This window comes from Larus michahellis, chromosome 11 (genome assembly GCF_964199755.1).
Source record: "Larus michahellis chromosome 11, bLarMic1.1, whole genome shotgun sequence".
NCBI lineage: Eukaryota > Metazoa > Chordata > Aves > Charadriiformes > Laridae > Larus > Larus michahellis.
This window is the reverse complement of record NC_133906.1, coordinates 492,390-505,093: the sequence shown is the minus strand read 5'-3', so window position 1 is coordinate 505,093 and position 12,704 is coordinate 492,390. Positions and strand designations below refer to the sequence as shown.

Below are 12,704 nucleotides of genomic sequence, written 5' to 3'. Positions count from 1 at the left end.
TCTGCGATACAAGGTCTGCTGAGTCCTTCCCCCTGCCACTTGTTTGCCCTTTTTTTTTTGTGTGTGTGTGAACATAGTTGTTGCGTTGTTTTGGTTTTTTTTTTTTTCTTTCTGGATTAGTTCTGCTGCTTCTAACACTCTTTCGAGGTAGGTTTTGTTCAGGGGCTGGAAATAAGGGCTGAGCTGACAAACGTGGCAACTGATGGCATCTTAATTTGCAGGAGGTTTAATAGGGAGCTTGTAGGTAAATGCGGGGTTTCTTCACCTGACTCACTGTGACCAGCTGCCTAGAAGTAGATCTTAGGAAAGCAGAGACCACTTCCCACAAGAGAAAAACATAATATATTAAATTCTAAGCACTTTGTAGCCCTTTAAATCTCGTAAGAGCTCCTCAAGTCCTTTCCATGAGGAAGAAGGGGATTTTTGCATACCGCTTAAGATGAACGTTCGTTCTCTACTCCGGTGCAGAAGTTCTCCACTTCCAGCCCTTGGACTACACTTACTTCTGCTTTTGCTCAGTGGCGATGCAGTAACTGCACTGAATATTTGGTCCATACAGCGCATGTAGTGTCCAATCTAATGGTGGACCGCTTCCAGTGGTGTCTCGGAGCAAATGGAGACTTCTCTGCCTTCCTCCACCTTCTCCAGACACACCCTTACGTGCAGCAGCAGAGGTTCCCCGGGAAAAGCACGAGGAAGGAGTACTGAAAACCCACAGTGCACAAAGCAATACCTGAGTACTGCAGGCAGGCAAACCTCAGAAATGCTCCTGGATGCTATATTCAGCTATTTTTCCTAGTATTTGAGGAAAAAAGGCAAAAACCCTTGAGCTGCTGCTGCCCCCCCGATAGTGCAAATGCCAAAGGAGATGTTAAGAGTGTTAACAGTAACTGAATTGAAAACAAGAGGTGTGTCGGTGCAGTAGGTGTTCGCTCTGGGGTGAGCTGCAGGGAGGGCAGGGTGTGGTGGGCCGAAGGCCCCTCCCCACTGCTGTGGGCTCCATGGGCACCACCGCCACCTCCTGCCCCATCCCGGGGAGCCGCCATTTCCCCATCCCGGAGGGCTACAGCTCCACGCCGGGTGGCACCGTCTACTCCACCACGCCAGGGGGTAAGACCCAGCATGGGGATGGGGTTGTCCCTTAAAAGGAAGGGTGGCCACAGCTGCCTCATCCCTTCTTAACGTAGGCAGCTCCTTCCTGAGTGGGTCTCCTCCTGGGCTCTCCAACTTCCAGCTTGGTCCCTGGGGTCATGGGCACCTGCTCTGGGCACCAGATCCAGGCAGGCCCATGGGACGGTGGCTTCCCTGGCAGCCCAGAGCTGGAGGGGGAAAAGGGAACCCCAAAGTTTTGTAGGAAGATACTGTTAGAAGTTAGGGCCGTCGTTGCCCCGTGGTACTGGGGGGAGCAGGCAGAGGTAGTGCCGGTGCTGGCTCCGCTGGGGAGCGGGCTGATGGCCATGCCGCTGGGGTGGTGGATGCAGCGCTGGTCCCTCGGGGGCAGGTCATGCCCAGGCACGGCTGGCTGGAGCTGGGGGAGGCACAGGGGACTAGCGCAAGTCTGCTCCCACCCGAGTTCACCAGCCCTGGGGGAAGGTGCGGGGTGGCACGGCTCCCTCCAGGGGTACCCTGGGCCTGCCCTCTTGCCCCCCTTCCAGTCTCTTCACCAAAGCCCCTGGTTCAGCTGTCAAGCAGGTCCTTTTCTTTGCTGTCTGTCCTCAGGGTAGCGGGTGCCCCGTCCCTGAGCTGGGCATGTTTCGTTTGAGCCGCAGATGCCCACCCTGTGGGCGCTGGCTCCATTGTGTGCCTCCAATGAGCTTACCTGCGGCTGGGAGCCAGGCCCGGGGCTGGCGGGGCCACAGCTTGCCCCAGCGTGTTTGTGGTGCCAGGAAGGGCCTGGCCTGCGCAGGAGCTCCAGGCTCGCGGCTGGAGCCTGGCAGGAAACCGGAGCGCGGTTGCACGGACAGCCAGGCAGGAGAAGGCAGACGTGGTGCAGGGCAGCAGACACGGCACGCTGGCTGGCGTGACGGCGGGGATTGCTGGCAGGCGCAGGGGGTGGCAGCGAATGCCCTGGGGGAGCACTGCCCTGGGGCTGTACGCCCCGCAGGCTGGCACGCTGGTGGAGGTGTCCCATCAAGCCCAGTGCCTTGTCTTCCTGCAGGGCACAGCAGGGTGGCTCGCTGGCTGAGCTGATGGGAACTGGTCCCCAGGTACAGCTCCCCATGGTGCCAACGGCAGGGCACCCAGCCTCTGCTGTTGGATGGCTGCAGGGAGCCACCTCTGAGCAGCCACCTTTGGGCAGGGTGTGCTGGGGACCTGCCTGGCTGTCGGGCTGGGGCTGTGTGACGAGTGCCCCAGGGGGCCCTGCCTTCCAGGCAGCACAGGGGTGGCTGCGGTGTCACCTGCCATGGGGCATCCGCGTCGAGGCTGGACCCCCCCTGCACCGTGCCCTGGCAGAGCTCCAGGTGCCTCAAGGGGAGGAACAGCGTGGGGAGGAGCTGCTGGGCAGGATGGGTGTCACAGTCTGCCACGTGGGAAGCCCCACAGTGGCTCCAGAGCCAGCCGTGTGCTCGAGCTGTGGCCAAGCGCTGGGTCCCACCCCCTGCTCTGGGCTCAGGCCATGGTGCTTGGAGACGGGGGCGGCCAGGGGCCAGCAGTGCCTTGACAGCCTCCTGCTTTTGGCAGGTACCCGCATCATCTACGACCGCAAGTTCCTGCTGGAGTGCAAGAATTCACCCGTGGCCAGGACCCCTCCCTGCTGCCTGCCCCAGATCCCCGGTGTCACATCCCTGGCCCAGTCCAGCCTCGTCAAGCTGGAGGAGCTCAAGGAGCGGAATGAGAGCGAAGAAGCCATGCCAGGTGGGCGGCCCAGGCACACAGCTCCTGTCTATGCACTGCCTGGCGAATGGGGTTCCCGCTTGGCTGCAAGGGCAAGGGGAGATCCCAGCCCAGCCCCGGTTCCTGCTCCTGCCCCCTTTGCCTGCGCGTTTCTCTTGGCCCCATCCTAACCCTGGCCCTGTATCTCTCTGTACCCTTGCAGATCAAGACCAGTTTGAGATGGAGATCTGAGTTTCCAGCTCCCTGTCTCCAGGCCGGGGCTGGGCCTGTTCCTGGGCCTCGTGGAGGTGCTGGCACTGTGACCAGCTGGCTGCAGCCCTCTCTGATGCTGGGGATGGATGTGTGACACCTCAGGCTCTAGCACAACTGGCTGGTGCAATTGCCTAGGAGCTCATGCTTGATCAATAAACACCATGAAACCCCTGCGCTGACCTGGTGCATCTCTGTGTTGGGGCTCTGCTGGGTCCTCAGAGCGCCGGGGAGGGAACCTAAGAGGTGCCAAGCAGCACCAGGAGCCCTTTGAGGGTGCAGAGAATCTCTCCCTCCTGCCCTGAAACCCTGCGGGCTGGGAGTGGTGAATGCAGGGCCTCAGCGCCTGCTCCCAGGTTTGGGGTGCCACACGCAGGCGCCACTAGCGAGGCCTTCCAGCGAGCAGGGGAGGGAGGGAGCAGCACGGTGAAGTCTCCCTGCTCTCCAGGGTAAACGTTAACACCCTGGGCCTACCTGACCTGGCAGGCAGTGCCAGCACAGGGATGCTTCTCCCGGGATCTCCCTGGCGCTGAGGCTACACACGTCTGAGCTGTGCCCGGATGGGCAGGAGCTCAGATGGGAGCACAGGCTGCCGCACCAACCCTGGCCCTGCTGTGGGCTGGCGGCAGGTCAGCCTCCCCAGCCAGCCTGGAATTCCAGGGGCCGTCTCCTCCTGCAGCAGCACTGGGTCCTGTGCTGGCTGCTGTGGGTCTCCCCCCGCTGCCAACCGGGGCAGCAGGGAAACGCATCGCTGCCCACTCGACCTGGGCGAAGGTGGGGGTGCTGCCAGGGGCGTTCCTTCCCTTCGCGTGGGCTGGGAACACCCTGCCAGGGCCACGGCCCCTTGGCCGTAGCCTTGCCCCACAGTCCCGTCTCCTGCTGCTCCTGGGAGAGAACCTGGACCTGTCAGGCGCCAGAACCCCAGGGCAGGCTGCAACCAGGGGCCGGTTAGTGCTATTTATTAAACATCATGTAGTGAATCACCACCAAAATGTCACAATGATTAAAATGCCCTCTTCTGGGACGAGGAGTGGGAGGCAGCGGAGGTGCCCAGACCCCGTTGGGCAGTGAGGGCTCACAGTCCACACCCCTGTCCCTGGCATCAAGGATCCTCTTGGCCAGGCTCGGCTTCAGCGCCGCCATCCGCTGCTGCAGCCGGCTCCGCAGCAGGCAGGCTCCTCGACTCGGCGATCAGGCGCTTGACACCCACCAGCCACTGGCTCACCTCGTTCACATGGTCCACCATGAGCGAGCGGTGGATCTCGTCAGCTGCCTCCCAGTGCCGCTGCTGCAGCTCTGCCAGGAAAGGGGAACCCGTCAGGCATTGCGGGGGAGGCCTCCCCTGGGTACCCCCTGCCCCGATGCAGCCCCTCTCACCTTGCACCAGGAGGCTCATCCTCTTCCTCACCGGGGCCGACAGCTTCCCCTGAGCCCAGGCATCCCCCAGCACCGTCAGCCGCCGCGCGATGTCGTCGCATACTTGTTTCTGGAAACAGAGATGAGCTGGACGGGGGACCTGCCCCCACCCCGGCTCCGGGGAGCCCCTGGGGCGGGGATGGGCCCCTCGCCCCACAGGCAGCCCGGGGACGGGCAGCCCCCGGCCGCTGCCGCCCCCGGAAGGAGCCGGGGGAAGGTGCCGGGGCCTCCTCACCTGCACGGCGGGGCGGCAGGCGGCCAGGGCCTCCCTCAGCGGGGCGAGGACCGCCTCGGCGGGCAGGCCGCACTCCTCCTCCGGGCCGGCGGCGGGGCTGGGCCGGCCGCGCTCCGCTCGCAGTGCGGGGCCGAGGGGCCCGGGGGGGGGCGGCCCCAGCGCCGGGGGGGGCGGCGGAGGAGCGGGAGCGGCGCTGCCCGGCTCCGGGGGGGCACCTGCAGGGGAGAGGCGCCGGCGCGGAGCCCCGTCAGCCCGGGGTGGGGCGGGGGCTGCGCCGGAGCGCGGCTGCTCGGGGCAGGGCTTCGCGGGTGCTGACCTGGGGGGGCCCCGGCGGGCAGCGGGGGGGGGCGGCGGGTGAGGGGCGTCCGCCTGGCCCCGCCGGCCTGCGCCTGCAGCCCGTAGGAGAACTGGGGGGGGTCGTTCCAGCCACGCTCCTGGTTCCCTGCGGCGGCCAAGGGCACAGTCAGGCCCGGGGGGGGGGTGTCCCGGTCCCGCTCCCCCCGGAAGTCCACCCGCGCCCCCTCACCCGGCTTCACGTAGAGCTCCGCCATCCCGCCACGTCACGCCCGTTCCCGCCCCTTCCGTCCGGTGGGCGGGGGCGGGAGGGGAAGGGGCGGGGCGACGGGCAGCCCCGCCCCGCCGGGGGACGGGGTAGGGGGCGGGGGGCGGGAGCGGGGTCTTCGGCCCCGACCCCCGGCCCCTACCCCGGCCCCCGGCCGCCGCCCGCTATGGGGTGTGGAGGAGGGCTCGCCTGAGGCGGAAGGCCTCCAGGAAGGAGAAGAGGCCCCGCTTGCGGGCACCGGCCCCCGCCGTCCCTCCGCTGCCTCCGCTGGCCTTGGTCGCCCCGCTGGCAGCGTCCCCCGCGGCCGCCGGGCCTGGCCGGTCCCGGCCTGTCGCACCCTTCTGCTTAGCCCCCGGTGCAGCGGCCACCAGACACTTCTGGTACTGCACCTGCGGGGAGAGGAGGGGCAGGGAATGGCCGCGGGGGGGGTCACACGCAGCACGGCATGGCCACGGCGTCAGACAGGGCACAGCACGGCTGCGGGGGTCAGGCACGAGGTGACATCGCTGTGAGGTTGGACGCGACGTGGTGTTGTCTGTGGGGTGGGACACAACGCTGGCCACGGGGGGGTGACCCCCTGCCGCATGACCGCCACGGGGTGGGATGCAACGTGGCATCACCGTGGCGTCAGACACAACGCAGCGTGCCTGTGGGAGTCACGGGCAAAACGGCAGCACCGTAGGGCGGGACACGCCACGGCATCACCGTGGGGCTGGACACAACCCAACACAGCACGGCTACGAGTTGGACACGGCACCACGCGGTCAGCCCCCTCCTGCCCTCCCCGGGGCTGTGTCTCACCCCAGCCCCCAGCTTTGCCCTCTCCCAGCCCCAGCCCTCGCCTCCTCCCCCAGGTGTCCCCAGGGGGCTGAGGAGCTGGCGGGGTTGGGGGACGCCCCGCTCCCGCTCACCATGCAGGCTGCCTGCACCGCCTCCGAGATGGTGCCGGCGTCAGGCTCGCACCAGAAAGCTGCACACTGGAAGCGTCGCCCCGTGTCCACGATGAGCGCGAAGGTGTGGGCGTCCCGGCCCACCCCCAGGAAGGTCACGTACCGCACCTGGCACTCCCAGATGTGCGCCGCCTCCTCGTCCTCCTGCAGGGACTCCGTGGGCCCATCCACACCTGGCCACAGCCCCGGCAGCCATGCCACCCCCGCCAGGTCCCCTCTGCCAGGAGGCCGGGCCCCCCATGGGGGTCACCTGTCCCACCCCCGGGCAGCAGGGTGCCCGCTTCAGCCAGAGCCCCCTGCCCCCCTCCCCACCTGCACGGGATGCACCCTCATGGCCGTGTCGGACACGCGGATGAGGGAGGGCGTCCAGCGCTCCCGCCCGGGGCCCCTCGTCAGCTTCTCGATGGCCTCGTTCAGCACATCCATCCCTGGGGAGCAGGAGACCCCATCCCCATCAGCCCCTGCCCCAGCTTGGGCACGGCGCAGGCAGAGTGCTGTCAGCCAGCCCCACGGCAGGGGGTCCTCAGCTGTCCCCCTGCCACGGTGGGGCCAGCCGCACTTACCCATGGCCCTGCGCACCGGCAGGCTGCCGATGTACAGCGCCTCGTAGGTCTGCATCGACTGCCTCACCGCCTCCAGGATATCAACTGCCAGGACAGCAAGAGGTGGGGGGGCCCCCGGAGGGACCCTCCCGTGTCCCCCCCATCCCCAAGGACCCTGGGGACGCAGCTGGGCAAGCCAAAGGGCTCTGGCCACTGAGCATCCCACTGCCCAAGGGCCGGGGGAACGGTACCTTGCAGCGGCAGGTCTTCAGTGGAGACGGACTCCAGTGTGGTGGCGCATGGTGGCCCGCTGCTCGCTACTGCTCGCTCAGCCACGATCTGCAAGAGACAGGGGTCCTGCTGCCAACCCTCACCCCCAAGACCCCCCCCAGGCCATGCCCACACCCACCGGGGCCCCTGCATCCCACCTTGGAGCACATCTCGTGCAGGGCCTTGGCGATGCCTTTGGCGGGCACGTTGCAGTGGAAGACGTGACACTTGAGGACACAGGTGTCCTTGTCACTGGCCACGAAGGCAAAGTCTCTGCCAAGGCCACAAGCAATCCAGTGAGACTCCATCAGAGGCAGCCCCCTCCCCATGCTACCCCCCGGCCCCATTGCCCTCTTACCTGTCCCTGCAGCCACGGCAGCAGTCAGGGTGGGAGGAGAAGGGACAGGTTACTGCCGGGTGCCTTTTCCCCTCAGCGGGCAGAGCCGCCCCCCAGCCCCCGGCTCTGCCCCGGCCCCCGGCACCTGCCATTGTTGCAGCCAACGCCCCAGACGCGGATGTTGAGGATGGGCTGGTGGTGGATGAGGCTGCGGTTGAGGGGGTCTACCAGGCTCATGGTGTCCTTCTTCAGGATCATCACCAGGTCCTGGCCCTGCAGAGGGTCAGCGGCTCCCTCAGCCTGGCAGATGACCTGGGTGTCCCCAGCACCCAGCTGGGTGTAGGGACACCCCCATCCCCCAGCCTACTCAGCCCCAAGCGTGGGGACAGCCGTGCCCCCTTTCCCCGCCAAGTACCATTCCCGTGGGTGGGGACAGCCCACCCAGGCACCCCTGGCACTGTTCCCAAGGGACAGCCCTGTCAGACCCGCCTACTCCACGCTTGGGACCACTGCATGGATGCCCGACGTGGAGAGAGTTGACTCTGCCACTGGCACTGGTCCCTGCCCCTCCCCCCCCCCGGCATGGTCCCTATCAGTGGGGACAAGCCAGCCCCAGCAGCAGTGGCCCTGGGGTGGGACCCTGCCTGGCAGCACTGTCCCAGGCTCCCACCTCGCCCCGGTTCTCCGCAGAGCCCTTGCTGTTGGAGAGCTGCTGGATGCAGTTGTTGACGGCGATGCTGCTCTTGCCAGGTGCCAGGTCCTCCTCGGGGATCTCCACCCAGCCCAGCGAGCGCACAGCAAAGCACTGAGCAGAGACACGTGGGGCTTCAGTGCCCAGCCACCCCCATCCCGTACCCTTCACTGTCCCAGCGAGGTCACCCTTGCTCTCGTTCCCATCCCTGTCCCCCCTGCCAGCTGCTGCCTGCCCCCTCCGCCGCCAGCCCCAGCCCACGGTGCCGCGGTGAAGCTGCCGGGTGCGGTACCTTGGAGGCGGGCTCTGCCCTGTGCTGGACGTCATCTCCATGCCAGGGCAGCGAGGTCCTGCGGAGGGACGGGGTGGTGAGGGCACGGCTCCCACTTGGCAGCATGGAGCTGGGGCACCCAGAGAAGCATCAGGATACCCTGGCACCGGCAAACCACTCCCCTTCCCCCATGCCACCAGCTGGGAGGCATTCCATGGAGGTGACTAGCGCGGTCCTGCTGACTCCAATGTGTGGGGCTGTTGCGATGGGGGGCACCATGGTGCCCCACAAGCCAGCAGAGTGCATGGGCAGCCCTACCTCCGGGACAGTGAAGCCATGGGGCTGGGAATGGGCCTGTCCTCTGCCGAGTGCTTCGCCGCGGGGGCCTGGCAGTCCTGGGAGAGAAGAGGAAAGGCATGAAGGCAGCAAGGGAGGCTGTCAGGAGGCACCAGGTAGGAGCCCTCCCTTCCTGGACAGCAGCACCTCAGCTTGTGGGCATCCTACATAGCCAGGATGAGGCCAACTTGGGACACACTGGAGCCTTTCAAGAGGCTTAACCCTGGCCAGGAATGGGCAGAGCAGGCTTTCAGGGTGACAGAGACAGGCCTGCTCCGAGCAGTGACTCCCAGAGGGCCCTTCAGCAGGGTCCTGCCAGGAGGTAGGATCCAACACCAGTCCCCACCGCCCTGCCCACATCCCCTACCATTCCCTGGAATGTCTCCTCTCCATTGGCCTCCGGGTGCCCTCCCAGGTTGGTGGTGTGTGCAGGGTGCTGCCACTGCGTTGTGCCGGTCGGCACATGCCAGTAGTAGGTGCCCAGAGAGTCTCGGATTTTCCTCCAGCCTGGGGGGAGGTCAGGGTCTGTCTCCAGGCTCTGGTCGCTCCAGAGGTTGTCTGTGCAGAGGAAGAGTGTGAGGCAAAGGGATGGGGAGGGGGCAGGGGATGGACAGACCCTCAGCTGTAGGGTGCCCTGTGAAATGAGCAGCTTCGCCCAGCAGCGAAAGGGTCCTGCGGTGGCCTCTGGGTGCACGGCTGGGCACAGGGCCCAGGAGAGAAGCACGGCGAGGGAAGGCTTGGCATGACGCCAGAGAGGCTGCGGTGGGGGTCGACCCCGGGTGAGTGCTAGGTGCAGGCAGTGCCTCACCGGCACCCGGAGGGATGGGGTGACTGTGGCAGGGGCTCAGAGAGCACAGGCACCCTGCAGGGGTGCCCAGGCAGGGCCTGGTGCTGCCAGCCCAGGGCTCCCTCTGCCAGCATGCGGTCCCCAGCCCTCTGCCAACAGCCCGTGGTACCCGAGACCAGCTTCTTCCCAGATTGGCCGGGGAAAGGGCCTGGGGACAGACCCAAGGAGGAGGAAAGCACCCTTGGAGGGTTTCAGCTAGGTTGGGTAGATTAACCCCCTCCTCCTGGCGCCCCTGGAGAGGTCACGGAAACGAGCCGGTGCTGCAGCACGGGAGCGAGCTCCGCTCCTGGGAATGCAGCCCGACATCCGCAGGGCCCGGGCACCGCGCGGTGCTGCCCCGCTCCGCCCCCGCGCCCCGCAGGACCCCCACCCCGCAGCGGGGGGGAAAGCGGGGGCGGCGCCCGCCGCGACCTTGGCGGGGGCGGGGAGGCGGCGATGGGCCGGGCCGGGCCGGGCCGGGCGCCCCCAGCGCGGGCCCCGGGAGGCCCTTTCAGCACCGCGGACAGAGCCGGGGCGCGGCCGCCGCTCCAGGCCCCGCGCCCCGGCCCCGGCCCCGCAGCCCCGGCCCCCGCAGCCCCGGCCCCGCAGCCCCGGCCCCCCGGTCCCGGCCCCCCCAGCCCCAGCCCCAGCCCCCCGCAGCCCGGCCCCCGCCCGCCGGCGCGGCTGACCGTCGCAGTTGACGAGGACGATGGCCAGCATGTAGTCCTTGCCCAGCATGGCCCCGGCCCCCGCCCCGGCGCGGCCGCCCCGGCCCACCGCCTCCTCAGGCCCAGACCCAGCGGCGGCTGCGGCGGGAGGGGCGGGGGGGGGGCGGGGCCGGGCCGGGCGGGGCTTCCCGGGCGCGAGAAGGGCGGGGGGGGTGTGGGGGGGTGTGAGCGGGGGCCTCAGGGCGCGGGAGGGGATGTCTCGGCGGTGTTCGGGAACGGGGGGGCATGTGTGCGTGCCCGGCGGGGTTACCGGAGTGCAGAGGGGCGGCGAGGTCCTTGCAGTGTTCCGGTGCAGAAAATGTGACACCGGCCTGGGGAAGGGGCATTTTGGGGCAAGAAAGGAGGTTTCTGGGTGCAGTAGCCGGTCTAGGTCAACCCCACGTGCCATTAGGTTCATTCCCTTTCCCTCCATGCACCCTTGGGTTTCCTCCATTCCCCTCCATTTCCCCACAGATCACCCTTATTCCTCTCCATCCACGCTTCTTCTTCCGTGTTCATTCTCCTCCATGCATGCTCAGGTCCTCCCATTTCCCTCTGCCTGTGGTCCAACCTCCTCCAGTCAGTACCAAAGACACCTAAATGTGCATGCTGGTCATCCTCCTCTTCTCACCAGAGGCCGAGAGCTTTGCATCTCCAGCTGTAGACTTATGTTTTCCACGCCACCCTGAGCTGACAATCCTGGTTGATGCTCAGTTACAGGGAAAGAAGCTCTGGAGACACTTGTTGTACACCTTAGTTCCTTCATGGAGCCTCCTTGTGTGCTGCCAGGGACAAAGTCCTTCCAAGCTACAGGTGCCTGATGACGTATTCCAAGATGGTTTGCTATCTGTGGCATGTCCGGACAGTCCGTCATGGCTTCTTAATCCTTCCTTCTTCAAAGCCAGAAGCTCGGATGTAGCCTGCGTGCTTGAGAGCTTCTCATGCCACCTCAGGTGCCCTGCTTCTTTCCACACATAGCTGTCCACAGAGCTTGTAGTTTTTGGAAGTGCAAAATGGATTTTCCATGCCTGTTTCTTCACCTTCAGCGAGGCACTGCCTCTTCGCTCAGCCTCATTCACGTGTTTTGTGGACTAACATGCCCCTAATTTTGTGAGACACCCTCCCCTCCTACCCACATTTTAACCCTGCTCACGTTTGCTGGCCTAAGAAAGGCACCAGCTGCATAATCCAACATTGGAGTCCTCCACGGTCATTTCTGTATCTTCAGTTGGCACATTCTTTTTTGGCTACAAGTAATTTCTTCTGGATCTGCCCAGAGCTAGTGGGATTTCTGAGACTCCATTCAAGCACTGTGTCCTTGGGACGTGTTTTGCCTAACCCTACCCCAACCCATCCCAACACAGCAGGAGCAAGGGAAGCTTGTGGCTCCCTGCATTCAGACACGTCAGAGCGGGTCACAGGCCTTACCTTGGCCTCTGCTTTGCCCAGACCAAGTGATGCTTCCTCTTTTTCCAGTGCCCAGGAGTGAGCTCACCCCTACCAGGGACAAGCTTTCGGTGACCTTTAACACCTCTGCTGCACGTGTCTCCTTGTCCTCAGTTCAATATGCGTTTCTCTTCCAAAAACTGAGCTTGTCTGATCAGATGGGAGGCAGCAACTCTGACACAAACTGTTTCCGCTCCTCTTCCTGCTCTGCAAAGTCCACCAAGGCGATTTACCGAAGGCAACTCTCTCTCCTGGCACTGTCATGAAGCCTAAGGGCAGTGATGGCCTGTAGTGATGTAAGACTTACGGTGGGATGCAGAGGGAGGAGAATTTGGGGATGGTGCAGAGCAGAACCTAGGGGTTGTATGAAACTTCCTATGGGATGTTTAGGGGAATAAACGTAGGAAGGGGAAATGGAGGGATCAGGGGAGGAACAAGTGTGGGAAAACAGAAAGAAAAGGGAGAAAAGGGTTCAGTGGCACGTAAGGAGTGGCAGGTGTGTTTGCCTGCCTGAGTATCATGTTTCATCACTGCAATCTGTCCTGTACTCTTATTAAATCGTATTTCCGTGGGCATCAAAATATATTGGTGCAACTGTGCTCCCTGTTCCAAGCCTGTGGTTTTGACCAGCTGGTGAAGCTCAGACTGGACCGGCTGCTCAGTAGGACAGGAGATCTTGATCGCCAGTACGGCAAAGCCATGTAGGGTCTGAGGGACTTGAGGGCCTGGGAGGTGGCCACCAAAGACCCATGCTCAGAGCCTGTAAGTGCGCACGCACACATGCGTGGGTGGTTGGCCATCTCCCAGGTGGACCTGCCAGTGCATAGACAGGCAAGAAGACCCTGGGCAAGGTTTCCCCAGGTGTCCCTCTGCAGAACCAGGGATGGGCCATGCCCTGGTTCCTATAGTTCACCAGACTCAGCTACCTCTAAGGTGAAACCCCTTCAACCGTGGCTTAAATTGGTAGTCTGCTGCCTGAGTCATTTGCCATGTGATGTGTCCTGATTTTTTTTAATGCCTGTGGGTAAGCC

At 64.7% G+C, this 12,704-nt stretch overlaps 3 protein-coding genes across 31 annotated transcripts in view; 1 reads left to right on the top strand and 2 right to left on the bottom strand.

Annotated features, from left to right (window-relative positions):
• ANKHD1 (ankyrin repeat and KH domain containing 1) overlaps window positions 1–3,265 on the top strand; it is a 122,759-nt gene extending 119,494 nt beyond the window's left edge. For all 29 annotated transcript variants that reach the window (XM_074604017.1, XM_074604002.1, XM_074604012.1 and 26 more), the window contains 2 exons: window positions 2,683–2,856; window positions 3,038–3,265. In XM_074604017.1, the coding sequence (XP_074460118.1) occupies window positions 2,683–2,856; window positions 3,038–3,181 (318 nt within the window). In that variant the 3' untranslated portion in view covers window positions 3,182–3,265. The remainder of the gene's footprint in view (window positions 1–2,682; window positions 2,857–3,037) is intronic.
• Window positions 3,266–4,027: 762 nt separating this feature from the next.
• SRA1 (steroid receptor RNA activator 1) lies at window positions 4,028–5,401 on the bottom strand. The gene is made up of 5 exons (XM_074604030.1): window positions 5,262–5,401; window positions 5,052–5,177; window positions 4,736–4,950; window positions 4,462–4,570; window positions 4,028–4,380 (listed from the first exon to the last, which is right to left on the bottom strand). The coding sequence occupies exons 1-5, from the start codon at window positions 5,284–5,286 to the stop codon at window positions 4,187–4,189; spliced, it is 669 nt and encodes a 222-aa protein (XP_074460131.1). The 5' UTR covers window positions 5,287–5,401; the 3' UTR covers window positions 4,028–4,186.
• A 56-nt stretch (window positions 5,402–5,457) lies between these two features.
• APBB3 (amyloid beta precursor protein binding family B member 3) lies at window positions 5,458–10,349 on the bottom strand. The gene is made up of 13 exons (XM_074603803.1): window positions 10,210–10,349; window positions 9,062–9,252; window positions 8,677–8,753; window positions 8,380–8,437; window positions 8,067–8,201; window positions 7,542–7,669; window positions 7,418–7,423; window positions 7,218–7,332; window positions 7,041–7,128; window positions 6,811–6,894; window positions 6,560–6,675; window positions 6,180–6,391; window positions 5,458–5,729 (listed from the first exon to the last, which is right to left on the bottom strand). Exons 1-13 carry the CDS (start codon window positions 10,256–10,258, stop codon window positions 5,462–5,464), a joined length of 1,527 nt encoding a protein of 508 aa, XP_074459904.1. The 5' UTR covers window positions 10,259–10,349; the 3' UTR covers window positions 5,458–5,461.
• Between the last annotated feature and the right edge of the window lie 2,355 nt (window positions 10,350–12,704).

What these genes read in the sequence shown, in the direction of transcription:
- SRA1 (XM_074604030.1), bottom strand. Translation starts at nt 5,286, where the DNA reads ATGGCGGAGCTCTACGTGAAGCCGG. An exon ending in GGAGCTCTACGTGAAGCCGG is followed by an intron (nt 5,178 to 5,261) that starts GTGAGGGGGCGC and finishes TGGCCGCCGCAG; the next exon opens with GGAACCAGGAGCGTGGCTGG. An exon ending in GCCCGCCGGGGCCCCCCCAG is followed by an intron (nt 4,951 to 5,051) that starts GTCAGCACCCGC and finishes TCTCCCCTGCAG; the next exon opens with GTGCCCCCCCGGAGCCGGGC.
- APBB3 (XM_074603803.1), bottom strand. Translation starts at nt 10,258, where the DNA reads ATGCTGGGCAAGGACTACATGCTGGCCATCGTCCTCGTCAACTGCGAC. An exon ending in TGCACGAGATGTGCTCCAAG is followed by an intron (nt 7,129 to 7,217) that starts GTGGGATGCAGG and finishes TGTCTCTTGCAG; the next exon opens with ATCGTGGCTGAGCGAGCAGT. An exon ending in GCCGGTGCGCAGGGCCATGG is followed by an intron (nt 6,676 to 6,810) that starts GTAAGTGCGGCT and finishes CCTGCTCCCCAG; the next exon opens with GGATGGATGTGCTGAACGAG.